This window comes from Gymnodraco acuticeps, unplaced genomic scaffold (genome assembly GCF_902827175.1).
Source record: "Gymnodraco acuticeps unplaced genomic scaffold, fGymAcu1.1, whole genome shotgun sequence".
NCBI classification, from domain to species: Eukaryota; Metazoa; Chordata; class Actinopteri; order Perciformes; family Bathydraconidae; genus Gymnodraco; species Gymnodraco acuticeps.
In genome coordinates, this window is record NW_022989755.1 from 2,432,692 (window position 1) to 2,458,214 (window position 25,523).

Genomic DNA, 25,523 nt, shown 5'->3' on the forward strand with positions numbered 1-25,523 from the left:
TGCAACTCGCGGATCAGTAATGAGTGACCCGACAGTAAAACTAAACATATCTATAACTAGTTTAGGTAGATTGAGAGGTAATTAAAATAGCTACGTCTGATATTCTAACCTGAAGAGTGTGTTTTGTCCGCTCACCGCTGCATGTGATCATGCAGAGCTGCGTGTCGACTCGTCAGCAGCAGCTGATCTCTCTCTCCCGTCAGATTAGACTCGCGTTTATGTCCATATCGATCAGATCCAGCTAGTTCTAGCTAATGATATGACTACCTGCTTATTAAAAGACACCTAAACAATAAGTGTCGCTATGCAACTGTGTGAGGCCGCAAAGTATAGCGCAGCATTATGCATTTGTTTACATGCCCACCGGAACCCCGAGGCATTACCAACAGATCAACACACAATCAACCCATCCAGGACATCTCTTTCTCCACATTAAGTGTTAGACATTAGAATTGACTCTTCTTGTCTGTCACATACTCTTCTTGTCTGTCACATAAGTGGCGCAAATTGCGCAACTGATGCGTTATTGCGCTAAACGAAAATTATTTTGAACGGACACTTTGACCGGAGAGATTTAGATTTGCCGGTCTTCAGCATATTTTACCGGTCGTAGTCCGGTAATTACCGGCTAACGAGAACTCTGACGCCATTCCTGATTGGCTGGTGATCTTGACGTCAGCGTCAGGGAATTCACCCCCTATAAGTAGCTTGCGCCACGACGCATGCGTCATTCAAAATAAGCACCTCTTCTCGCTTCACCATAGCAAGGAGGGCCGTCTGGTGAGACATCTCACTTCATGTTACTCTGAGAACTGGGGTTACGTAAGTAACCTATAGTTCTCATTCATAACACTCCGTTCGATGTCTCACTATGGGAAATTGTAGCTCCCGTATTGTCAGACGAGCTTATCTCGAAAATCACCAAACCAACCAGAACTTAACAGGTAGAGCTCTGACTCAACCAGGTGCCCAGCACTGCTTGAGTCACACTGGGAGCAGAACGTCCAGCCTGTTAAGAGGCGGACAAAAGTGAGCGGCGAGGACCAGCTCGCCGCTGCACCAATGTCTTGGATGGGAGACATCCTGGACAGAGCCCAGGATGCAGCCAGACCCTGAGTCGAAAGAGCTCGCGGACCCGAGGGTGCCTGCGAACTCTGACTCGTATGGGCCCCAAAGCAATTGCTTCCACAAACCAGTGGGAGAGACGTTGCTTAGTAACAGGCTTGCCCTTATAAGGGTTAGCCCAGGACACAAGGGGTTGGTCATTATGACGAAGCACCCTTGATCTGTCCCTGTACGTGCGTAAAGCACGGGCTGGGCACGGCAAATCCGGCCGCTGTTCCCCGGAGGAATACAGTGGCGGGGAGGATGCCTCAATGTCAAATGTGGTACCTGAACCAACCGCCTTAAGATAAAAGCAGGGATGGGCTTCAACCACAGTCTGTTTGCCCTGGGGCGAACTGAGTGCATGAAGACTGTACAGATAGCGCATGAGTGCCACTGGCTCGCTTGGCAGCTGCCAGGGTCAGCTTCATGTCACACTGTATTCAGATTGTACCACTCACGGGCCAGGCCCATAGAGCCAAGCGCTCTGGGTGTGGGTGAAAGATCGCCCCCCCCCGCTTGGGACAGTATGTCCCTGCGTAGTGGGAGCTGCCATGCCTGCCCGCACAGCAGCTGATATATCTCCGCTAGCCAGTACATAGCTGGCCAGTGCGGAGCTATCAGGATAAGTGTGTGGCGTTGCTCTCTCACTCTGGCCAGAGTTGGGGGTATCAGAGCCAGGGGTGGGAACGCGTACAGAAGGCCCGGGGGCCAATCGTGCGCGAGTGCATCCACGCCTAACGGTGCATTTAGATCGCGCATCGAAAAGAACAGCTGACACTGAGCGTTGTCTTTCGATGCGAACAGATCCACCTGCCGTAACGCACCCACAGCTGGCTCACAATCCTTGGATGTAGAGTCCAGTCTGCATAAAGTGGTATACCTCTGGACAGTAGATCAGCCCCGAGGTTCATCACTCCCGGTACGTGCGTCGCTCTCAGAGAGAGGAGACGTCCATAGGATCAGTTTCGCGCCAGTGTGTGTAACTGGAGAGAACGCAAACCCCCTTGGCGGTTAATATACGATATTGTGGTCGTATTGTCTGTCCTCACAAGGACGTGATGTCCCCTGAGGAAAGGCAGAAAGCGTTTTAGGGTGAGAAACACCGCTAAAAGCTCCAGGTAATTTATGTGCGCCCGCTGTAGGTCTCTGCTCCAGAGACCCCTCACCGGGCGACCTTCATAAATACCTCCCCAACCTGTCAGACATGCGTCCGTGGTGACCACTTTCCGTGAAAGGACAGCACCCATAGGCACACCTCGTACTAGAAAAGTCGGGTGCAGCCAGTGGCGCAGTGCCATTATGCATTTCACAGTAACCATCACTGGGTTTAGTTTTAGGGTGGCCACCCAGCGCTGAAACTCCCTCATGTGTAAGCGTCCCAGTCGTACGACCAGGATGGCTGACGCCATGAGCCCCAGCAATCGCAGGCATGATCTGAAGAGAACATGTTTGCGCAGCTGGAAAAGAGCGAGACAAGCTCTGAAAGCTTTCACTCTTTCCGCTGACAAGCGAGCTGAAAAGGGCACCGAGTTCAGGCGTAAACCCAGGAAGAGTATAGTCTGCGTGGGGCACAACATGCTGTTCTCTGTGTTTATTATGAAACCCAGGTTGAGCAGGTGCTTTACGAGGACATTTGTCTGCGTAACAGCCTCCTGCTCCGACTGTGTGAGAAGCAGCCAGTCGTCCAGGTAGGTCGCCAGGCGAATACCCTGTTGTCTTAACGGGGCTATCGCGACTTCCGTACATCGTACAAACACCCTTGGACTGAGAGATAGACCGAAGGGGAGTACTCTGTATTCATAACAGATCCCCTGAAATGCGAATCTCAGATATTTCCTGTGAGGGTAATATACTGGGATGTGAAAATACGCATCTTTCAGGTCGACTGATGTAAACCAGTCGTCTTGTCGCACGAGCCGCAGCAGAGATGTGTGAGTGAGCATTCTGAACTTATATCTTTTTAGATATTTGTTCAGAGCCCTCAAATCAAGTATTGGCCGAATTCCGTTCCCTCCCCGTTTGGGAACGAGGAAGTACTTGGAATAGAAGCCGCCCTGACTCTGCTCGGCGGGTACAATAGATATAGCCCTCTTTTCTAGGAGTGAGAGAATCTCTCTCTCCAGAATATGGGCTGACTCTCCTCGGGCCTGCGAATGCAGAATGCCCGAGAAGCGAGGGGGGGTGACAGCGAATTAGAGTCTGTAGCCCCGTGTTACTGTCTTGAAAACCCAAGCAGATGATGTGAGCATTTTCCACTGCATGCTCCTTAGAGCCAGTGGAGATGTCACGTCTCTTCCCCTCTGAGTCTCTATTTGTTGTGTTATGGGGCCCTCTAGTGTCTGAACACAGTGGTGCCCCTTTTCGACAATCCCCACCGACACTGCGCATGCGCATGACGAGGGTGCCTTCACAACCCCAGCTGGCACTGCGCATGCGCGTGACGGTGGTGCCTTTAAAGCCCCAGCTGGCACTGCGCATGCGCGTGGCGGTGGTGCCTTCACAGACCCGCCTGTAATCCGCCTTTTGAGAGATGCCGTCGCTGCTCTCAGAAGGGGAACAGTTGACGGGCTGTTTATTGGTTTCATTGTTTTTCTTTTCATTTTTTTGAGCTGCGCCCTCGGCCTGAAGCCTGGATGCGTCAGCGGCAAATGTTTTATGACAGAAAAATCAACAAATGTGTGACATGTGTTTGTGCGGACTTGAGGATGGTGTTGAGGCATCTCTCGAGGCGGCGGGAACACATTTAGAGCTGGGGAACCGTGGACTTCCAGCTCTGTCACAGAGGGGAGAAGGAGGGGCTGTCACGCCGCTCGCTTCTTCTTCCTCGACTGCTGGCCGAAATTCTGGGTTGGCTGCGCCTGAGCTGCATCCGGAACCGGAGATTTTCTAGGCCAGCTCGCCTCTGGAGACTCGGGGCGGGCTGCGACCTCTGCGTCTTCGGTGTTTTAAACCGAGCAGGGTTCGAGGCAGCTTGGGCGAAGGACTGCTGCTGCGAAGGACTGCTGCTGCGAATGCAGCGGCTGGACCCTTCGAGGGAGGCAGAGGTGGAGTGCCTCGTCCTCCTTCTTTTTCGACTCACACCTCCTTTGCATGGAGGCGAGAGCGGAGCCGAAAATTCCCTCGGGAACGATGGGCATATCCAGCACATCCTCCTTTTCCCGGTCTGGGAGGTTGGTGAGGTTGAGCCATCTCGCTCTTTCCTGCACCACCATGATCCCCATTGCCTTGCCCGTGGCCTGGACGGCGCAGCGTTGGACATGGAGACAAATGTCCGTGACCGCTGCCATCTCGTCCAGAGTGGCTGCCCCCGGGTTACCCGACAGGTCCTCGCAGAGCTCCGCTTGGTATGCGGTTAGCAGCGAGGACACATTCAGGGCCCTGGCGGACAACGCTGCGGCTTTGTAGGACCGTTCAGTCATTGTCGACTGAAATCGGTCCGACTTTGCTGGCAGCGTGTGGTTCCTGGTTGGTGACGGGCCCATCCTCGGTAGGAGGTGGGCCGCTACCAGTGGTTCCATGGGCGGTATGCGGAGCAGAACGAGCTTCTCCATTCCGTCACAGTCTAGGGAGGAGGCACCCTGGATTGGGACCTTGTTGCTGAAGGGCCGGTCTGTCCACGAGACCGACACCTCATCCAACATCTCCGGGAAGACCGGAAGGAGTTGCCTCTTCGTCCGCGCTGCTTGGGGAAAATGTTTCCCTTCGTAGCGGGACCTGGAGGTCTCCTTGGCCATTTCAGGCCACGGGATGTCGAGTCTGGCCGTGGCGCGTTTACACACGGCCTGCAGGTCCATGCTCAGACAGGGCGAAGCTGGTGTGCTATCGCCCGGGAGAGCAGCCCTCGCTCCAGGCTTTGCAGCCTGAGCCGATGACATGAAGATCTCCTCTTCATGTTCATCCGACTCGGACAGGAGGAACACCGAGGCGTCCTCTTCGTCCTCATCGTAGTCCAGCTCGAGGACATCCTCCGCGGGTGAGACCATGGTGAGGTCTAACCGGGAGCCCCAGCTCGGTAAAGCGTGGGGTCCCGTTCCCGCGTGTCTTGCCGTCACCGGGTCCTGGCCTGCCAGGGCGCGGGATTCCGGTTCTGCAGCCATCGCAGATAATGAGCCCCAGACCGACACGGAGAGGGGTTCACTCTCTGCGGCGGACGCCCCCGCGTCTTGACTGCCGGCCGGCAGGTCAGTGGACATGGGGGGGATCCTGCTCCGACAGGCTAGCTTGGCGTGCTAGCCATCGGCGGAGGCTCTTCACGGTGAAGCGGACACAATGTCCGCACGAGCCGGGGTTGTCGATAGCGCCTCGGGCGTGTTCCAGCCCGAGGCAGGACGAGCAGACCTGGTGTGTGTCTGTGCCCGAGATCTTCAACCCGCAGCCGCAGTCGAGCCACCGAGTCCCTGACTCCTCTGTTGTGAGGGAGAGAGGCGTCCATCTTGTTCGCCTCGTGGCGTGGAGAGGACCCGCTCTCAACAGATAAGTTGGGAGAAAAAAGGTGTTACCACCCTGTCCTTAATCCGGAGAAAAGGACGGTGTGGGTCTTTTATTCCCGGAGAATACTGACTGGTGTGACAGTATGCTCCTTTAATCCTTTCCTCCTCCGTGGGGAAGAGAAAAGAAAAAACGTCCTCGCTACCGTGGTGTCGATAGTGAGGGAGCGAGCTAGCAACAGGTGTGTTGCTAGCTTGAAAAAATCAGACCTACCCTACTTTCCGGGGAAAGAGAACGGCGAGGTCGATTTCAATACTAATTGGCGTTAGTATTACCGTCTTCCTGCAAAGCAGAAGGAGTAGCCGGCGAGCGCCCGTCGACCGAAATTGTTATATTTGGGTTCAGTGTGTGGACCGTTAAGCTTGTCCGGCTACTATAGAGATGTGCTCTGAAGCGAGAAGAGGTGTTTGAATGACGCATGCGTCGTGGCGCAAGCTACTTATAGGGGGTGAATTCCCTGACGCTGACGTCAAGATCACCAGCCAATCAGGATTGGCGTAATGAGATTGATGCTTCTGTTTGCTCCGCGATGAGGCGCATCCCATAGTGAGACATCGAACGGAGTGTTATGAATGAGAACTCTTATTACACATCACTGCTCAGAATAGTTTGGCTCCCGTAGATTCATCCTTAGGCACAACAAGAAAGAAAGAACAAAGGAAATGGAAAAAGACAGCATGGACACAAATGTTATGGTTGAGCTTATCAAGGGAACAATGTCTGTGTGTTTTACCATGGGAAAACAACATAGAGGAAAATATTGCTGCAGGAAAAATATCTATTTATAGGAATACTGTACTAACTGTTTTAATAGGATTAGAATAAATTGAAACAATAAATTAAACAAATAAGTTTGTCATGTACTATTCATCTATTTATTTCAAGCTGAGTGAAGCATAATAATCATATTATTGACAACAGCTTAATTGTCCCCAACAGTTATAATATTCCTATAAAGAAAATAAAAAGCATTTTTTCCAAACTATAACAACTTATTATTTATGCACCACACCCCTTTACTTTTGACTTACTAGTATTTTTTTACTCAATATATTGTATCTTCCATATATCTGTGTAAGTTTACAATTGCTACTTGTAGGCCAGTATTAGTGTAGCCTTTGTTTTTATATAAGTTGTTATCATCTTACATAAAACTCTTGTGTTTTTGGGGTATTGCATATCTTTTGTAAATGTTAATACAATATGTTAATACAAAAATATAATTTAATTCACATAGCCTTAAAGTTAAAGAAAGATGACTATAAAATAAAAGTAATGTATACAAATAAACATATAAGAGCATAAAGTATGCACTATTTGTATTTGTGTATATGTTATGATTGAGATGACCCAGCGAAGCTCTTCAAGGTTCTTTATTTTGTCATACATAGCTACAGTGTAGTTATGCCGATGAAATTCTTAGGTCACAGGCTTCTCCAACAGCGCAACACAATAACACAGATAAACAGACAAATATACTGCAAGTAAATAGTAATATAGTAAATACAAAATAAAAATAGTTTAAAAAAGTGAAATAGTGCAATAAGAGTCTATATGCAAGTTATTGGAATGATAGATAAATAGATACATAATTACTAAGTAGCAGATGAATGTTATGGATGTAGCAGATTAATGTTATGGTTACCGTTACCGCGTTATCTTTCACTTGTTTATGTCATATTTATAATAATATGCTCCTGTAAACGTTAATAAAGTTAATGTATCATACGTATACAACTTTTAATCAGTCTTATCAGTTTCCGCCTCAGTATAAACAACAGCGGGAGTTTAGCCGGACGGACTCTTCTGTATGGAGGCTGAAAGTTGTGTGTTCCCTTCCTCCCCCTTGCGGAGCGTCCTGTCACTGGTTGAAAATGGCTGCTCGGAGTGGCTCCCCAAAGCTCAGAGAAAACTGAAAAAAGTCGTGATAAATAACAACTGGTCACTTTTGGACCTTTTTCTAACAGGCTACACGACAACTCGGGAAAGCCTCGACACGGAGAATGTCTCGCTGGGTGCCCACTAAGAAGGAAAAGTATGGAGTTGGTACGTAAGAAAACTTGCATGCTCCATCGTTAGCTCGTCCTAGCTCTCTGCTCTCAGATTGCACAAGTTTGGGAAGGATTGTGATTAGAAAGCGACTGGTTGTTTTTGTTTCTCGTGTGGCTGTACACGGGATTTGTGTGGTCAAATGTGCCTTAACTGTGCGAATGCAAAGTTTAAGTGTCGGTTAGTTCCCTGCTAGTTTTGCACGAAACGCAAAACAAGGAATGTCTATTGTGAGAAAGAGCTCTGTGCGTGGATTGGGAATTGTTAGAGGCGCGCCTAGTTGTAGCTCTGTTTCCTGTGTAATGGGGCCTCCGCTACAAACTAACTAGCTAGTAACAGGCTACGCACAACTTGTATGTGTTTAGTTGTCTTGTTGTTTGTGTTTACGTCTCATTCTTCTACGCGGGAAAAACTTTTGTTTTGTGGGTATTTAGGCTATTGTCATTCCTCAAAGGATTTGAAACCAGGCACCATTGGTTGAGAGCACTCTCCCGTTTAGCTTCCACTTTCTCCTGTGGGGCATTATTCAGCAACACTAAACATATATCATCACAAAGCAGCTTGTATTACTGACGTTATTTTAGAAAATGCTACAGGAGCATTATGTAATGTGTTGCAACTGTAGAACCGACATGGATATTGTTAATAGCCTATTTACTTGTGTTTTAATCACTTATCTTACTCTCAGTTTGAACAATACAGTTATATAATCTGTTTCTGCACTATGAGTAAGTACTTTCCTGCAGACGCTGATAAACCATTTTATTTGAACAACTTAATTCAAAAATAATTTGAATCAAACTGCAGTGTTTCTTTTTTATGAAAATGTGGGCCCAGGGACCACAGACTGTAACTACTATTTGTATTACATTTGATTTTTGAATACATTTTCATAACTGTTTGCACAGCAGATCACACACGCTTGTAATTACGTTTTTTGTATTTATCTTGTTCAGAAAAGATGTATCGTATATAAAGCCAGAAAAACATTTAAAAAGATGATATATCGGAACATATTTTCTTTGTTTGTTTAACATAGTGTGAAATATGACAATAATTTAGTTTAACAAGATAGCTGTGCTTGAAATAATATCATCATCCATTCAGATTGTTCTGGGTAGCCCCTGAAACATCCTGGTCCTGGACAGTAACCACATCAAATTGCATGTTTTTTCCCGGAAGAATTTGGTTTTGGACAGTGTTCGTTATTTCTAATGTGTGCTATGTACTCCGCCACATGCATACTGAGTCCCTTTTAGCTTTCTCCATTAGTGGGAGCGAGGGTTTGCAGCTGTGTGAGGGATGCTGATGCTGTTTGATGGATGAGTTCAGCAGGTTACACCAAAGCTCATCTCGCTCTGCAGCTTCCAAATGAGCTCTGTGCTTTTCAGTCCATTCCATGCTGTATGAGCCTGCTGTCAATGTGTCTTGAGCAGATATGGCTGCAACTAACACATATTTCCATTATCGATTATTCCGCTGGTTATTTTCTAGATTTAACCGTTCTGTTTTACATGAAGTGCGTGTGAGACTTCTTTACAATAATGATTGCGTGGGTATTTTCTCAAATAAGTGGAAGGTCTTGACAAATCTTAAGTTCCCACTGAACTCAAGAGAGGATGAGTCATAGTGGAAAGAGAGGCAGCTGCCACATCACTGCTGCAAAGGATTGATGGCAGTGCACAGCCATTGCAGTTTTAATACTTCATGTGTTGACCAAGTTGCACTAATGAGCACTTTGTGTTAGCCCTCGTTTGTTGGCAGTACTCACTGTGGACCTGTTCCTGTTTCAGCAAAACTTTAGTCACACCATTTACTACTCTCATAAGGGCCCCATGGCTTTATTAGTGTATGTAGGAAAAGCGTCCCCTTTAGACTTTTCACAGCGGTATTAATAATACATGCTACTGTCTTCTTCCATAGAGCAGAGCAGTGATAATAAAGAACTTTGTTATCATAGCAGAAGATTCATATTACAGCACTTTGATGATTGGGGAAGCAAGGCTTTGCACAGTAGCTAGATCCACCAAAGCAAACAATATTGGAAATTGAACCATAATAGATTTGTGTCACAGTAATAACTGCAAAAAAAATATGAATGCATAAAATATTCATGGCTTCTTTTCCCTGGCTGCTTGTGTAGTTATCCAATGGCCCTTATGTCTGGCAACCAAAGGCCTCACCAGCTCATTATATTCAGCTCTCTTTGTGAACCCAAATGATTGGTTGTGGTTAGAATTGGATAGTGAAATATTTTTTAGTCATCTTATATATTATGTAGTCTATAAACTGGAGAAGTTTGAATTCAATTATTAAACATTGTTGGAAAATCCCATATTGTTTCAGCTATGATGATAATGTAACCAAATCTGTGTTTCCTAGTCTTCAAAGCTGTGTTTTTTTGTAATTTGTGGCATCATTCTTAGGATCTTCTACAATGAAATGAACACTTAAAGGTGGGGTAGGTAAGTTTGAGAAACCGGCTCGAGATCCACTTTTTGTTATATTCCATGGAATGCTCTTAACATCCCGATAGCAATGAATATCTTAAGTGCTTTGACAAAAATCCATAAAAACATTTCATCTGTGGAAGTCGTAGTACTGTAAAAAGCACGACCAATCATTCCAGCGCACTCGAGCTGGTTTCTCCAAAATTACCTACCCCACCTTTAAGGCCCGTTCGGCTATCATATCCATCGCATAATTGGCTTTTTCTATCTTTTTCTTTGATATCCTTTTCGACTACCAATATCCATCTAAACTCATTATGAATGTCATGATATTTGATTTCATCAACATTGCCACACCCTAGCTGTAGTGAGTAATGAGTCATGACAACTCTGTACTTCCCTGTTCTAACAGCAGTAGGGCAATTCAACTAGTTTGAGTATTTCTATACTGCTTTTAACTTCTACTAAAATACATCTTTACAGCAGATATACCTTTTACTTTACCATTGACATTGACTTCATTTCGAGGCCCAATAGCTACAACAGTATATGACTAATATTACCCATGATTCTTTAAGAACTTCTTCTGTATTTCTAAAGGTTGAGGCTTATTTTGCCTTTGCTATAACACTGCAGAAGATGGATAGGAAACAAAATGCAACAATGACATTCAAAAATGGGTCGCTGCAATGGCACCAGTGGCACCAGTTTTATTGCCATTTTTACCTATGTTAAGGATCGGATTCTTCCATCACTGGGCTATACAGGCATCGGTTTGTGTTGTAAGACTTGTTCCCACTGAATACATTTTGGTATGTTTGCAGCTTGACTTGATTTTGGAAACTCATGTTCTTAATGCGTCTAGAATCCTCCTCATCCCACCAGAGGCAACACACATTATTGCTTTCTACATTGTTTCTCAGGATAATTGTTACCCTGAGGCATTAGCTCTACTTCCTTCTCCAAACAATGTCTTCACTTCCACTGGCATGTTCAGAATGCTGCCCATCAGACCGCAGTTAACTCCGCTGATCTGCTGAATTGTCGGAATTAATTGGCATTCATGAGGCAGTCGCACAAAAACAGAATTATTGACTCACTTCAAATGGAAGTTAAGGTTTTTCAGGCTCAGGGCCTTACCTCAATCTTTGACCCCTTATCATATCATAAAAGTGGAGTGAGGCGATCTATCAATCACTTAAATATTAATATCAGTCTTAACCTAGAGCTAATTTCACTACACCGTTCTTTTCTCGTGACATCACAACCAGCAATAATAAAATGGAACAGGAAGTAGTTATTTTCGTGTCATCTCAAACCTGAGAAACGTTTTTCAGTCGTCTTCCACTTCAGTGATGAACTAACCAGATTTTTATTTTTATTTTAATGTCAAGTCTCATTTCATTAATTCAGTTTCATCAGGATGTTTCTGTTCCTTAAGAGTGACGTCAGAGGCTTTTGCTTCTAGAAAATAAAACCAGGAAACACTAAGCAACAGGGACTTCGAGACTTTAAATAACCCTTGTGAGATGTGCTGCTGTCATGACAAATGTTTTCCACTTCTCTATGGGTTTCATAATACCATATCAGAATATAGAAAAAGTTCACTAGTACAAAATCCAGTCAATTTGTTTTTCTCTGCTGGCTTGCAGTTGCAGGTTTGGTCGGTAAGGACATGCTGCTTCCTGTAGGTCAGGTCACAGCTTATCTAAGGCGACAATTGGACACACACATACACACAAGCTCTAAATGTGACACTCTCTGGTGTGGCTATGATTCATATTTTAAACTGGTGTGTGGCAGACTGTAGGCCAATAGGACTGACAGCCCTTGACAGCTCTCATTTGGAACATTTTAGCGGTGAGTGACACATTCAGAGCAGAAAATAGAGACGACTGAAGCCGTAAGTAATTTGTGAAGCCCCCGCCCTGCACCTAAACAAAAACCATCTCCCACCCACAACTGCAGTAAGCTCACAAATATGGTTGCAATTAAAACACAGTCTCGGTTACTACATACATTCTAACCATGTGTTTACAACACCCTGCCTCGTATTTTACACAGATCTTATTGCCTTGGCTGAAGCTATTTGCTGTAAAATTTGAGAGGGTGAACTTTGTGTCATTCCCTTTTATCAGATTACTTCTTGGTTTAATAAGCTAGGATTTCCTTTTATTACATTTCATTGAGAACAGGTCTCGCATCTGCTTGAAGAATAATACATATGAAAGGGGGAAAAGTGTGGCTCTTGTCATCGCCGTACTCCCTGCCAGATATCGCAGCTATTAATTCTGACATAACCAAGCATTCTACAATATTAACTACACAGTTGAGTTTTAGAGAAAGAAGGCACCTGATTTCTGTCTCCATACGCTTAAAGTTGTTCCAAGAAAAGAAGCTGAGTTGACAAAATTGGAGTGCTTTTACTACCGTGAAATATAGAAGCTGATTTAATAGGAAGGAGCCAGCAGAAGAAGTGAGCTGCTGTGGAGGGTAGCAGAAGAGTGGGGATTTTGTCTTATCGGGAGGAAAACAGTTTCATCTTTGTTTGGTCTCGTACAGCCAGGTGGTGTTTATGATCAGCCACCGTTGCTCATAAATAAAACAGCACATTGCTAGTCTTTTGCAGCAGAGGGACGTGATCAAATTAAAGCATGCGCAGAACCACGTTACTATTTGTTCAGCACATACTTCCTTTGGTTTGGTGACCAATAAGTGTTTTTATTTAGCACTCACTGTGAGACTCTTGAGCGATCGCCTGAGAGCTAAGCTAACACTATTATTTCCAATTTATGAGTTTGTGTATCATGGCGTTGGATTGTTTGTTTTTGCCTGTGTGCAGAATACTGCATACAACCTCCACCTGGGAACTCATTCTGCTCTAGTTTTCCCCCACATTTAACTGTGCTGCACTTATTGAGCGGCTGTACAGACAAGTCAACACAGCATCTTCCCCTTTCTTTTAGCTAGCTCTGCATCATCTGTAAAACTTGACCTGTGACTTTATGAGTTTAGATGCACGGTCCAGTGTTTCCCCTAGGATGGAGTCATAGCAGCGGTGCTAAGGCACGTGGGCCCTGCATAATGTGAGCGCGTGCAAAGTGCGCCCCGCCAATTTGTTTCTATAGGCGCATTCACACTGCGGTACTTTTCCCACAAAGGTTCATGTGAACTTAGTTCATGTGAAGTCTTTTATCGCGTTCACACCAAAAAGAGCCGGTACTAAAATTAGTTCATGTGAACCTTTTTACCCACTCGAAAGTCCCTGCTAGAGAGCAGGGACTTTCGTGCGGCTCTCTTGTGAGAAAATAGCTATATTTCTGATTGGCTGGAAGGATTGCCCGTAAAACTCCCAAAAAGTTTTGTGAAGCCGCCATTTTATTATCCTCGCATTAGCATTATTAGCATTAGCATTAGCCCAGCGGAGAAATGCAGAGAGACTAACTTATGGCAACACAAAATAAAACATGGGAGCGGTGGAGATGAGGAGGTGTCGGCGTTCTGGCGATTTACTCAGAAGGCTTCAGTAGAAGCTGCTGGGACTCCCAGCAGCTTCTACTGAAGCCAGTCCCCAACTCCGGGGACTTCCGGCCGGGGACTTTGGGCGGCAGTATACGCCGTGAAGTGGTTTGCGGCCTGCCAGTAAGCCCAAAGCAGAAGAAGAACAAGTGACGTCAGCGGCTTCATTTGCCTAATCCACCCCCAGGGACTTTTTCCACTTTTTAGTTCATGCGAACTAAAGAGTTCACATGAACTAAGTTCACATGAACCTTTGTGGGAAAAGTACCGCAGTGTGAATGCGCCTTATGTGTCTGCCAGCTCAAGAAAGGCTCTTGAGGCCTAGTACCAGGGCCGGTTCTAGCCAATTTGCTGCCCTAGGCGAGATTTTATATATAAAGAATAAATTAAAAATCTCTACAAAAGACAAATACACTACAAAAACAGAAACGTATTGACATAGGTCATATACGTCAACATGGCTTCAAATGTATTCAGTATTGTATGACCATTTTTTCATTCGGTGGTGGACATCTCATCCTCTAGGGGGGTCCGGGGGTATGCCCCCCCGGGAAGATTTTGTTTTAATAATAATAATATATTTTATTTATAAGCGCACTTTTCATTTGCGTAAACAAAACTCAAAGTGCTACAAAATTAAAAATTAAAAAGGGTGAAACAAAACAATAAAAACAATTTAAAACAATTAAAACAACATAATAAAAGCTGTGACATTCATGCCGGCATGGCATAATGTGGGGGATTTAAAAAATCTAGTTAAAGGCTATTCTAAAACAATGCGTTTTTAGGCCTTTTTTGAAAGCCTCCACAGTCTGTGGTGTCCTCAGCTGGTTTGGGAGGGCATTCCACAGTCTCGGAGCAGCGGAGCAGAAGGCTCGGTCTCCCATGGTCTTCAGTTTTGTCCTTGGTGGGATGAGGAGGTTTGCCTTTACTGAACGTAGGTTCCTCGTGGAGGTTTGTGGGGTGAGCAATTCCTTGATGTAGGAGGGAGCATTTCCATATATGCACTGATGAGTGAAGAGGGTGATTTTGTAGTCAATCCTGAGTGAGACAGGGAGCCAGTGCAGTGATTTGAGGATGGGTGTGATGTGTTCGTACTTCCGCACTCTCATCAGGATCCTAGCAGCGGTGTTTTGGATGTATTGCACCTTCTGGATGTTCTTGCTAGGAATCCCAAAGAGAAGTGCGTTACAGTAGTCCAGCCTAGAGGAGACAAAGGCGTGGACAAGCTTTTCAGCATCTGGCAGACTGAGTGTGGGGCGGAGTTTTGCAATATTTCTCAGGTGGTAGAAAGAGGTCTTGCATATTTGCTTGATGTGGGCCTCAAATGTCAGGTGAGGATCCATTTTAACTCCCAGATTGGTAACCGTAGGTGAGAGTGGAATGTTCTGACCGGAGAAGGTGATGCTGGTGATGGCGGATGAACGGACCTGATGTGGAGTGCCAATAAGAATGGCTTCAGTCTTGGAGCTGTTTAGCTGGAGAAAGTTGTGCTTCATTACATTACATTACATTGCATTTAGCTGACGCTTTTATCCAAAGCGACTTACAATAAGTACATTCGCCCAGGAAGACACAACCTTGAAGAAAACAGAATCATATAAGTACATCAGGTTTCATAGAGCCAAACATTTCATCCACACCTTTATCTCCTCCAGGCATGTGGTTATTGTGGATGATGGCAGAGGTGCAGAGGGGGTTGGGTTTGCTCTGATGTAGAGCTGTGTGTCATCAGCATAGCAATGGAAAGATATTCAATGCCGGCTGATGACACGACCAAGGGGGGATATGTATATGGTGAAAAGGGTGGGGCCGAGGACTGAACGTTTTGAACATTTTAAAGTAAAATGCTTCAATCTGGTGCACTTTGAGCACACAATTACTAGAGACTAGATCTAGGGGGTACAACTCTAAACACCCATATGAAAAAGATCGGTTTACATTTTAATAATCAAATAAGTATGTGAACATAACCAATAACCTACCATAGCCAATAACAAATAAATGTGACTTATTTTATTTTTGTTGTTCATTTATATCTTATTTTACCAGTTAACATTTATTTATTTATGCATATTTTTGGTTTACTGTCCTATAGTATACATTGGAATGATTTGAAACCTGTTTTTATTTATCCTAATAATTATAAAGGAGTGCCTTGGAAATATGTGTTTACATAATTTGTAAACACATATTTGTTTGAGACCCACTGAGATAACTTGGACTAAAATTAACTATCTAAACCAGTGGTCGCCAACCAGTCGAGTGTGGTGCGGGTAGATCGCGGACCGTTAAAAAAAAAAGTAACAAAATAAAAATAAAATAATAACGTTTTTTAGATTTAAACCTATCATCCACCACCCCGTTAGCAGGTGCCACTTGATTGACGTATATTTGAGACACCTCAATAATATAATACATTAACCGTGCTTTACGTGAACCTCATCATGACACAAGAGAGGACGGCAGGCCTTTAATTTCCCGTGTTCAGTGAATGCAACAGAGGCAAGTCACCAGGCCAATCAGAGAGTTGCATGGAAATACACGTGTGCTTGTGTCATTCAAGCTCGGCTCTGTGTGTGTGTGGCAATAGCGCATTTAGTGTGATAGAGAGAGGGAGAGGGAGAGAGAGGGACCGGTGCTAGCGGGGACCGTGATGTTAGCATCTGGTTAGCTAGCTAAGGAGCTGTTTCCACAACAAGCTGGAGGAGAGTCCTCTCCTGTCAGACTGAGGGGCTCAGATGAGCTAAAGGACTGAGTGTTTAGAACGGTTTTGTCACAAATTATTCAAAAGATTATTTCCGTGGCACACCTTCATATTATCATTATAGTTATACAAACAATAAGAGAATAAATGAAAAACAGGTATGAAATACTATATGGCAGTAAAACAAGAATACAGTTTAAAAGGGGAGTGATTTGTAAAATATTCATTAAAAAGAAAATCTGTTTACAGTTCTGTTTCATATGGGTGCTGAGAGAGGTATCCATAGATCTCTTAATGTTGCTCTCAAAATGCACCAGATTGATGCTTTCAACTTCAGTATTTAAAAAAAAATCTTCCCGGGGGAGCATCCCCCCGGACCCCCCTAGAGGAGGTGAGGACCCCCCTAGAGGAGGTGAGGTCCGTCCCCCACACATAAAAAAATAGCACTTTACCCCTGCCTATATGCCGTGAGCTGATTATGGAGCCTTCATTGTAACAGTAATTCAGAACAATTATATAAAAGGCCTCAAATTGGAAGCACTGTCTGGGCCGTCTTTTTCACTCAATTCTGCAATAGGTAGATCTCGCCTTTCACCTAGGCCGAGGTCGGTGATCTTGGGCTTGAAAAGGTTGGTGACCACTGATCTAAACACTCAAGAGTCCTTTACCTCACTGAGCCTCTCAGTCTGTCAGGAGAGCTCTCCTCCACCCTGGTTGTAGAAACATCTACTTCTTATATCCGTTAGCGCAGCTAGCACCAGATTCTAATAACAACAGCGCCGGTACCGGTGCGCCCTCTCTCTCTCTCCCTCACTTGCTCTCTCGCTCCCACACTCGCACTTTGGCTGTGAGCTGCGGGCGCCTGATAAGCCAACATCCCCCACTTTCATCACTTACAGCGCCTATGTAAAAAATCGGCCCTGCCAGTACATAGAGTGGCAATGTCTCAAGATTTAGCAAAAATACACCTTCATTGAACACAAATACACATAACAAACAATCAAAAACGAAAAAGGGTCGCCACTTATTATTATTTTAATTAATACAATTTTTTTTATTAATTGATTTTTTTTTTGGGTATCTGGCTGGCGCCCCCTAGCAGCGGCGCGTATATTTCAGCAGCGGCGCGTATATTTCAGCAGCGGCGCTGCGCCACAGCTATTTGTATATAGGGACACTGCGGTCACTTGTGGTGTGAATTAGCTCACAGTTTGAGATAGCTGTGTGCTAGTAATTCTTACATTGATTGGCTATTGTAAAATGTCCCTTAATGGGTTACTTTTGGTATTTGTTATCGTATAAGTAAATTAAGCTTTGAAAGCAAAATTATTTAGTTACAATTTTAACGATCTCATTGTTTTGGCGAGGGACTGACACTTATAAGTGGTATTTGCAGTTTTTTTTCACTTTCACTTGTTTCCAAAATGTTGTCTTCATGTCATTGCTCTTTTCTTTCTTTTTTCTGCCATTGATACTGGTGACTTTCAGAAGAACTACGCTATTGCGTTACCCTCTCTGGTGCACCAAACATTGATAGGTGATGGGAAACGCATCACAAACTGTGTGTTTTTTCTTCTTTTCTTTCGTGAATGTCACCACAGACACCCAGTTTGTAATTCTGCCTGCAAAATGCAAGGGCTTCCATCAGTTGGCATCAGATATTGACTTAACATACCTTTTTATTTAAATGAAAACCTTTAAAACAATCTTTTTAATGTATTGATGATATACTCTGTAAGTATTCATTAGCCTCTAAGTATAAGAGAAAACTTTGCCCATCATCTTCATCTTCTCTCTTTGGGGGTCAGTACGACTTTGCTGTTATTCATTTTGAAAGAGAATCATATATTAACTATGGGCCACGCTGCTTGGTGAAGCAATTCTAATAGTACAGCTCCCGATGGCTTGCTGTGAGATGGTAGCTAAGACAAATGACAGCTGGCCTATTTAATCAGTGCATAAGTGGTTCCACACGATTCCTTTTTGGCTCCCCACCACTGAAACAAAGCTGGAACACTTCTGCATCTTGTTTTGAGTGTCGCTGTGATCACAAAGGTTGACATGGAAGGAGCATGAAGCGGATACACAGCTGGAAATTTGATTTATAAACAATGCAGTTTACCCAGTATTTGCAACCATATTTGTTTACTAAGCCAACGTGTGTAACCTTTTGACAACAAAACAACGAGCTGCTTCAGTGACAAAGAAAAAATTAAATCTCGAGAGTGCTAAACATTTAATGTCATGACTCATGAATCAGAAATGATTCAACACCCTGTGTAATCATTTTGTGTAGCCTTTGTAAGGACCTTTTGTCCTCATTCTTGATCTCGGCTGTTTTTGTCGTAGGATACAGAATAATGAGTTACAGAAATCGGTTATTTAGACCTAAAGTACTCCTAAGAGAACACTTTACCCTACTTAATGGTTGCTCAGTAAATGCAATTGGTTGCCTTTGGTGGTAGAAGATGACACAATTTGACTTGAAAAGCAAACTGACTTTGTAGTTAAAGGTGACGCACGTAGGGATGAACGTGCGTGGACGTCAATGACAATGAGCCGTGATGGTCTTTCTGGGCAGTTTGTCAAAGGCAGCGAGACATGAAGAAGAAAGAACACACACATATGGGTTGATCATATATGACGAGTGCGATTGGCTGGGCTACACAGGCAGGAGGTCTCCAGTACCCTCCCCGAGTATTGATTGCAGACGTGCCAAGCAGCCTGTGCATTGTATGAAAGGAGTCCTGCTGTGCTGCTTCTGCTAGCCTGACAGATGGCTAATGGTGTGTAACACGTCAATGTGAAACAAAGGTCACTGATGCAGACATGGCTTATTACATAATTTAGAGTCGGCAGGATGAAATTGATATAAAAGAGCCTTTTATCTGCCATATTTGATCAGGCAGGTTATTGACATGGTTGTAACAAGTCGTTGGTTCATAATCTTAAACAGATTAGGTTAACACCTGACTACTTTCGTCTATAAGACATGAACAATGAACTATGTGTGTTGATGACTACTGGCAGGAATACGACATCTCTACAGGCTTATTAAAATAAAAGTAAAACATTTCTTTATTATGGCTGCATGGGAAAATTACTTTTGATAAAAAAACAAAACGCTTTTAATGTATCTTCCCTATGGATTGTTATTCATTTATAATTTGTCCCCCTGCTTACAAGCTATCATCTACTTTTAGGTGTACTTTTAAAATACTCTCCCACAAAAGCATTGATTTCCTTAGATTTGTCTTCATAGGAGACACTATATTAAGAGAATGGTCAGCACAACTGCTTTATGGAAACACGGTTTAACGTAGGGAATAAAAACTAGAGGGAAGAATTGGCAGGGAGTGTAAGGCTGTACACCCACTCTGTGTTTAGTATTCGTAGCATCTTCTAGCTGACCACTGGTGGAGGCTTTATTCTAACAGAGTGATGAGCTTGCAGCTGAGCTGTAGCTGTGCCAGGACCTCCTGTCTGTTTCTGTGGGTCAAGTATGGGCTAAAAGAACGGGCTCCCTGGGAAAACTCACTTCCCAGGTACCTCAGAAGACTAGCTGTAGGCGGTTGGCAGGTATGTCTTGGGTTGTATGTAGAGTTAAAGTCGAGTGCCAACAGCATCAACTTACAAGCTGTTATTAAAGTCCCATGAGCTAGAAGATATTCTCCACCGAAATGATTTATTGTGCCCGAGTTAACTTGCCCAGAGTTATGTTTTCCAGTCATTATACTCTATTGGTTTTGGGTCTTCTAATCCCACATGTTGAAATACTTGCCTAGCAGAAATCATAGGGCTCAAGAGCTATGGGGCTATTCAGTTTATAGAAATGTCAGCATTAATATCATCTGCAGCCCATTAATGTTGCATGTGTCACTTCTAAAATGTCCCGTGGGTTGTTTTGGGGCCTTGTAATGGAGATGTCAGTCATTGATTGTGGTCGCAGTCGGGCTTGGGATTGCCACGTGCGGCAAGAGACAGCCTTTCAGTACGCCTGGCATTTGATGAAATGGCCTTTTGTGAGTGTGTGTGTCTCTGTGTGTGAGTGTGTTAGTGTGTGACTGGCTAAATACATGATAAAGTCACAGCGATGCAGCTCAGATGTTGGTGTTCCCTGCAGGCAGTTTCAGATTTCAGTGAGTGGCAGCTCTGCTCTGTGATCAACCTTTAGGGATCTAGATGAAGTCGTCTCAGCTGACACCTCAGTTTCCTTGAGAAACAAAAAAGAAAAGACCGAGATTCTGGGAACATGGAAAGAATTTTCATTGGGCTATCGAGTTTTCTACCTGAGCTTTAAGACTTACTCTTTCTTCAGTATTTGTTAGATTGTTGATATGACTAGGTATTAACTTTATTAACAACTAGTCTACTGATTACTAATCTATAAAACGTCAGATAATTGCAATCACAGTTCCCTAAAGCAATGACTAAAATGATTTAAATATTTCTTATAGATATTATTTTAGCTCTCCTGAAATTGCATAACAATTCAACACCAGCTTATGAACAGTTTATACCGTCATTTATACAGTCCAGCTGATGAAGAGCAATTTGTTTTTGTTACAATAGTCACATTTGTGATGGAAGACTTTTTCACAGACTTACTTTGAGCTTCATAAGTGATCATAGTGACGTAAGGGTTCTCGTAAACTTAATACAAATGTATGAAACGCTTTGTACGGATGTTGAATAAGCAGTTGGGTGCAAATGTCAACACACTGGCTGTGGTTAATTTCTCAGAAATCCTGATATTACGAAGAACGGTAGTCACTAACAATTATAAACTCTTTGTTCTGTAAAAAAAACACACCAAATTGAAACCATGATTCCAGTCCGAACATCTGAAAATGTAAGCCTTTGAGTGCATAATCAGAACAGTCATGCTTTTTGCACCTCTCAGAAGTAAGAGTTCAGAATGTCTCCCCTTGTTATCAAACCACGACAGTCCTTGTGAAACCACAATCAACACCTTTCAGCAGCCACGTAACCAATTGAAAACTGAAATAAATAAATATATAAGGCTCAGCAAACAAAGCAACACAAGAACCTGGCCTATAAATATATCATTAGATGCTGTTATTTATTTGCTGCAGGCTGCAAATTGTTTTCCGAGAATTCACGTCTGGCCTCTGCTACTCAATTAGGCTGTTAAATGAAACGATTGGCGGGGTAGTAAACGTGTTTTTTACATTCCATTTAATAAGGACAGTGTAATATCACAACAAAATGCATCTGCGCTTGTACGGATGTATGGTTACGACTTCTCTACTGATTACACGGTTGCTTTCTGAAAAGAATGCAATCCGGCAATTGGCCTTTGTGAGCCATTCAGCAAGCGAACATATCCAACAGTCATTTATTGGAAAAGGGTTCACAATGCCCTGCGTTTTAAAGGCTCCATGATGATAGTGTTAGCGGCTGGTACTCTATACATGCTTTTATAACAAGTGATCATTTGCAATCACTGGGAGAGCAGTGAGGTGGCTAATTTCCACAGCCTAGGATATTAACGCCAAATAAATTGTTGGATCGTTGTTGTCCCTCGGTTATACACCAGTTGATGTGGGGGTCAGTGGATTACACTGGAAGGTAATTGCCTTAATCTACTCAAGCAATTGAACATATTTTAGAGGTGTGCATGTTCTAAAGTAGAGCAGGTATATCAGGCTAATATTAGGAAGTATATTCTTCAGTAAATCAGAGCAAAGAGTTAGCGCTGCAGTGCTCCGTTATGCGTCTTTTGACCGCTCCTCACTCTGCAACAATGCCCTCTCTGGCTTTTCAAATGGTTTGATGTTGGCAGTCCGTGACTGCAGTCAACCTTTTCTAACATTATTACTGATTGCCCTGTCCTTATTCTTTTCTGTTGGACATATCAAAGTGTTGATGCCGTGCTGCTCTCATCACTGACCGTGCTACTTCTGCTTCAGTAAAACACAGCCTCGGTTTGTGATTATAAATAACAGCATGAAGAACAGGTCGCAGCCATTTCCTGTTGCTTATTTCGCTCTACTTGCACTGCTAAACCATCTGATCAAAGTACTGTGTCATATGTTTGTCATTGAAGTCATATTTCTTGCGCCAACCTAAAGCTTTCAAAGTAAACCTGCTGAGTCGGTTGCAGAGTTCTCAAATATTTGAAGGTAATTATGCGCTCATTAGCATGCGTATCACAAGAGATGCAACGAAGGGCAGGACGTAATTAGCCACTTCTTGCTGTGCATGAAGCTAATCTTTGTTGATACTGCCACTTTCTCATGCTGTGTTTTGGGGTAAAGATGGTATTAATACAACCAACAAACGATGCATATGAAAAGAGGTCTATGACTAATTGACTGTTTTCATGATTTTCACATTTGTTGTCGATGAGTCATAGAGAAAGGGATACTGCGTATTCATTCCTAACTTCAGGAGATGTTTGTGCACAATGCAGACATACTAAGCAGGAACACACCAATGCAGATACACTGCCACAAATAACACCAGAGACCCCTGTGTGAGAAACTGTGTGTGAAGAGCTCGGTGCTCCGTAATGAGCTGCGTTCTGCTCTCTCTCTCCCCGTTGTATTGGGAAGATGATTTTCAATGAAAGGCCCTGCAGAGGCAATGGAAGCAGAGTTATCGGCCTGCATTAGACCCTGAGGCCCATGTTGGAGCACGGTGACAGAAAGTTCTGCCAAAAGGTATTACTGCTGTTGGCATCCAGATCTGGCACGTCGTAGTTTTCTTCACCTGCTCCTCCCTTCATTTGATTTCTTCCTTCAGCACTAAACCCTCCCACATTCTCTGCTCTATAAGTTTAAATGTTTGCAGTGTTCTGTTTCTCAGTTTACCTTAAGAAGAGAGATATTGTTAATCTTCCTGTAAAGCATCAGTACTTCCTTTTGGCCTACTGGAAAGGCCCTATCTATTGTCATAAAGTGTTATTTGAAGTGGCATTTCCTGCTTGTTTCCAGTCAGAGGGAGGAGGAATCTTGTTCTAATAGAGAGAGAGAGAGAAAGAGAGAGAGAAAGAAAGAGAGAGAGACAGTCCTGGGGCTTTCCTCTCTCCTAGCTCAGCTGGTGTCGTATTAATTTCAAGTTAATTACAATAGCATTATCTCCATTTTCCAACTGCAAATGAAGCTAAAAGGCTTTAGTGAATATAATTGGTTTAAGAACAAACAGGGTTATTTTGTTGGTATTTCACAATCCTGGGTTCACTGACTGCATTTGTCTCTAAATTAGAACCATCGGGCTCACGTCTTAACGCCTAACCCTCTTATTAAACCCTATTAGGGAGGGACTTGAAATTAATTATTATGTTTCCCCTGTTGTATGTCACCTAGAAAGCCCTTTCCCCATCTGACTGTTGACAACATGCTGTGTCGCTGACAGAGAATGTCTCCCAGTGGACTGAATCACTGTGTATTTTTAATGACATTCTTAGAGACTTTCATTTATTTTACAGTGATTGAAATGATCATCTTAGAAATAGAAAACAATTAAAAAGAATGAGAATTATTGTAATTTCCTAGTTCTTGAAATAGCCTATAAATAAGCCTCTCTTTAAACAAAATCTGACTCTACTTGAGTGCTCTCAACATTACTTGAGTGCTCTCAACATTATAAGTGTTTAGCTGACAATTTCACTTATTCACCTTTTATCTTGTCAGCTGTGAGAGTGACTTTATTCATACACTTATCTCCTGCTAATGGGCTTTGTTCACACTTAACACAATCAATTGGAAGCTTTGACGAACTTACCCAGAAACCCATATCAGATCACAATATATATGGAGAATTTGATTGAAAGCTCTAAGCTCTTAAATATTGAGTTACTTTGAGTCCACAGACAGTGACCATGGGCCCCCCCCTAGCCCATGTTATCCTAACAGCACTTGGCAGATCCCTGTAGAATACCTGTCAGCTCAGCAGAGCTCGCTGCAGTCTCACCACCAGCGGGGCTCATCAGGAAAACACAGCAAACACTTGCAACGTCATCTCGCTCAGCTCACATTTGTCCCGTACAAATGAGTTCACCGTGATGTCGGACAAGGGACTGTTTGTTTTCTACTCCAGTCATGTCCTCGCAAGACTCATTTAGAATACCGTGCCTCTTGGTATGGAATGCTGTTTAAGCCAAAATTATGAAATAAAAGTCCCCTGAAATAAATAAACGGGGCATTATGAAATAAAAGTCTCTTGAAATAAATGTGTATTTAAATGTACATGTATATATATTTATTGCCTCATTTATTTATTTCAGAATGTATTTCATAACCATATTTATTTATATATTTATTTATTTAATTTTGGCTTAAACGGCATTCCATATATTCAGGGTTTCCCACACATAGACTATACTTAGGCGGGCCGCCCAGGTATATTAACGTCCGCCCAAGTATATTTCGCGACCCGGTTTTTTTTGTGTGTCCGCGATCACGAAGCCATCTGCGATTGATTTACTTGTGGACAATGATCCCTCGCTCTACGCCTCCTGTACCCAGTCCCGGACTGGCCATCGGGAGGACCGGGGGGTTTCCCGATGGCCAGGCCTGTTAAGTGGCCTGCCTCACACAGGGTGACTGGCTGTCTACATGATGTGGCCTGCCGACATGGCCACTGTCATACAGATCATAAATCAAAGCCCTTGATTGGTCTCTGTGTGTCATTCGAGCTCGGGATAACCTCAGCTCAGGTGAGGTAAAGGACTCTTGAGTGTTTAGATAGTTAACTTAGTCTAAGTTCTCAGTGGGTCTCAAACGGTTTGGTCACCATTTATGTAAACACATATTTCCATTTGAGAGGGTAGTGATTAGTAAAATATGCATGAATAAATAAATAAAAAGTTAACTAGGTGAAAAAAGGTAAGATACACTTTTAAAACTTGTTCGCTCTGCCATGGCGTGAAGGGTCTGCTAACAAGCGACCAACTGAAAGGTTAATGTTAATGTTGTTGCATGTCACAAAGGCACCTCACCCCCCGTTACCACCACCTCCCCAAGTATATTTCAGATCTGTGGGAAACACTGATATTGGACATGATGCCAAATTCATACCAATATAGGAGTTCAGAAAATAGACAAACTTGCCCTAGAAATCAGTGATATAATTGTGACATGGGTGGGAAAATTGTAGCATCTTGTAGCACGCTCAGGTACTGCTGACCACATAAAGCTCAGCAGACTCTTCACGCTAACGAAGGATCACTTCTAGGC

General features: G+C 43.6%; 1 protein-coding gene across 1 annotated transcript in view; it reads left to right on the forward strand.

The window, feature by feature from the left end:
• The first annotated feature begins 7,402 nt into the window (after positions 1 to 7,402).
• The window catches only part of dock1 (dedicator of cytokinesis 1), a 184,517-nt gene continuing 166,396 nt past the window's right edge, over positions 7,403 to 25,523 (forward strand). The window contains exon 1 of the mRNA XM_034212611.1: positions 7,403 to 7,641. Coding sequence (XP_034068502.1) covers positions 7,599 to 7,641 — 43 coding nt within the window. The 5' untranslated portion in view covers positions 7,403 to 7,598. The remainder of the gene's footprint in view (positions 7,642 to 25,523) is intronic.